The sequence below is a fragment of the Etheostoma spectabile genome, chromosome 17, assembly GCF_008692095.1.
Source record: "Etheostoma spectabile isolate EspeVRDwgs_2016 chromosome 17, UIUC_Espe_1.0, whole genome shotgun sequence".
NCBI lineage: Eukaryota > Metazoa > Chordata > Actinopteri > Perciformes > Percidae > Etheostoma > Etheostoma spectabile.
The window spans coordinates 7,046,400-7,049,311 of NC_045749.1; the positions used below are offsets into that span (position 1 = coordinate 7,046,400).

At 42.2% G+C, this 2,912-nt stretch overlaps 1 protein-coding gene across 2 annotated transcripts in view; it reads left to right on the top strand.

Annotated features, from left to right (window-relative positions):
* Nucleotides 1-2,912, top strand: part of sdccag8 (SHH signaling and ciliogenesis regulator sdccag8) — a 45,359-nt gene that overhangs the window by 28,706 nt on the left and 13,741 nt on the right. For both annotated transcript variants that reach the window (XM_032540956.1, XM_032540957.1), the window contains exon 16: nucleotides 1,177-1,308. In XM_032540956.1, coding sequence (XP_032396847.1) covers nucleotides 1,177-1,308 — 132 coding nt within the window. The remainder of the gene's footprint in view (nucleotides 1-1,176; nucleotides 1,309-2,912) is intronic.

Below are 2,912 nucleotides of genomic sequence, written 5' to 3' on the forward strand. Positions count from 1 at the left end.
CCATCTTTGCGCCCATGGGCGTGCTCTCACAGGGAGGTGTGTTCAGGTGAATTCTTGGCGTATTGCTATCTTGCGGCAGCAGAACGTTATCGCGCCATTGACCAACAAAAACCTGGTCTAAAGTCAGTAACACAGCATTTCATTGAATTTTAACATGAAATGCATTAGTAAAATGCGCCTAGGCTCGTGCACAGCGCGCGCACACATTATGCTTGTTACACACACAAGGAAGCACAGCATCACACACACACATGCAAAAGATTACAAATAAAAATGTTACGGTGCAAATCCACCATCATAATAGCTATGTGCCAAGGTACAAACGTGCCTGACTTTTAAAGGTAATGGGAGATAACACTCTGATTGGTTTACTGCATGTTACGCCCAAAACACACCTATGAATTAATGAAGACACAAAGTACAACCCTTTTGAACTCAGGCGCACAGACCCTTTTTTCTACCGTCAAACTAGCAAAAGTAGATTTGGACAGGACCTACAAGCACCTGCGCCATGTGCTTCACGCCATGCGCTTAGATCATGGGTCTCAAACTCGCGGCCCGGGGGCCAATTGCGGCCCGCGTATGATATTTTGTGGCCCCTTACTTGAAATCAAGTTAAGTGTTAGCGCCCGCGCGTTCTGAAACTTTTTCTCATTGCGCTTGTCACTTATGGGCTACCGTATTAGTCTCCTGACAGCAGCGTAACGGTTGTCAAGCTAGCTAAGTACCCTTTGCGGCAAATGCCTGATTTTGACAATGTGATGTCTGTTGTTGTGAAATGCACCACCATATCAGATCTAGGGCTTAAAGCACCGGCAGTTCCACGCCCTTTTTGGAGGAATAGTTTTTTTTTTTGAATACTTGATGCGGCCCCCAAACCCAGCTCTACTTTCCATCGGCCCCCAAGTAAGTTGAGTTTGAGACCCCTGGCTTAGATCCTTAAATAGGGTCCAAGAACTGTGAAGACTGTGGACTCAAGACCCACCTATTTAGACTTCCCATTTCTTGAGTTTTAATTATTTATTTATTACTCTCTTTTATGTATTTCATTTCTATCATGTTTGTCATGTATTGTGAAGCACTTTGTGACGTCTGATCTAGAAAGTGTTACTACAAATTATTTTTAGGAAAACACTATTTCATATTTTATTCAGCTAGCATTTCCTGTGTGTGCAGAGGAGAGCTGGAGCAGCTGGCCCTGGAGAAGCAGCACCTAGAAGAGACAGTAAAGAGTCTGAGAGCTCGCTGCTCGGACATGGAGGAACAGTGTGTCCAACACGGCCGCATGCACCAGCGCATGAAAGACAGGTATCTAAACATGCATAATGCATTATATACACACAACTACACAACTTATAACTTTGATTTGTTAGTTCCTCAGTCAAGAACCACTACACTTATTTCAATGAAAAACTGGCACACGTCTTAAGATTCTATTATTTTTATTATTATTAACATAACAGGAGCCTTGTTGGAGTTAAATGTTCCCAAAGTGCTTTTAACTTTTAATTCCTTTCCGTTTGCAGAATCTGGCAGCAGGCCTTTACAATAGAAAAAATAAGTGCAGTTTTTTACAATCTGTCCCTAATCAGTCCACCTTGTGAAAACTGTTTTCTTTTTTGTTGACACAGTGGTTTTTGTGGCAGCTCATCAAACTGTTCTCTGTTTGAAAACCATCTTTTTTCTTAGATGGCGCACTGGAAACAATAAACTTGTTATAGATCCACAAGGACAGTAACAGCCCTGCATGTATAACTTGCACTAGCTAAAACAGAAATTTCCTATCAGTTTCAGCCTGAATGAATGATGAAGTTAACAACAAGGTAATTCATAATAACCTTACATGTCATTTAGCTGACGCTTTCATCCAAAGCAATTTACAGTTGCTATATATTAGAGGTTGCACGCCTCTGGAGCAACTATGGGTTAAGTGACTTCCTCAGGGACACATTGGTTGATGTTTTGTGTTGAAGTGGGAGTCAAACCCAGTTCTCCCACACCAAAAGCATGTGTCATATCCCCTGCGCCGTCATCCAGCCCATGATAAAATGACAAAATTCTACCGGTTTGGTCGTAAACTGTAAGCTGAGCGGAACTCAAAGTGATGCACCAGTCGGGCTCATTAAGTCTTTTTAGTTCAATCTACAATAGCACAAGCACAGCTGAGTTTGTCTTTTTTTTTTTGGAAGTAGACAAACTTGATAAATTAGCTGTCAGACAACACTCCCTAATTCACTGAAGCTGTGATGGGCTTTTTGTGATGTTCTGCAATTGGTACCATATTTTCCATTTCAATTTTGAGGGCAATTTATAGTATAGTTGATACTTTTTACCCTTAGAATTGTGAAACTCAATTACAAATGCAGAAAGTATGTTACATTGGCAAATAAAATCTGCAGGTAAAAGTGACTCCATCTTCGGCCTATGCAACAGTATCTGTACATGTGTGTATGTTTGAAAGTGTATATGATGTGATGCAGGGGTCTCTTCCTCCATGAGTGTGGAGCCCAGTTGGTGTGTGTCTCCCCAATTTCCTGGCATACAGCCTTGCTCTGCCAGTGTGGGCGAGGGTGTGGGTGTTGTTGCCCCACTCTGCAGGATCTCTACCTCCGTGCCCCCACTCAACTCCACCTTCCTTTTACATGAAACCAAACACACTCACCCTTTTCTCCTGCTCCATCACTGACACTACATATTGTCTACCACCCACTGGTGTTAACCTGTCGACAGTCAGACGCTGCCAAAAAAACAAAGTTTACCAAGTCACAGCTGTCTCCTGGTTGAGTGTGACTCTTTGTGTGTTTCATACAATAGAAAACATTCGAAGTTGTTGAGGAGTGTGAAGTATGAATATTCTGTATGTTTCCGTGCATATGTTATGGTGGTATTTGTGTGTGTGTGTGTGTGTGTGT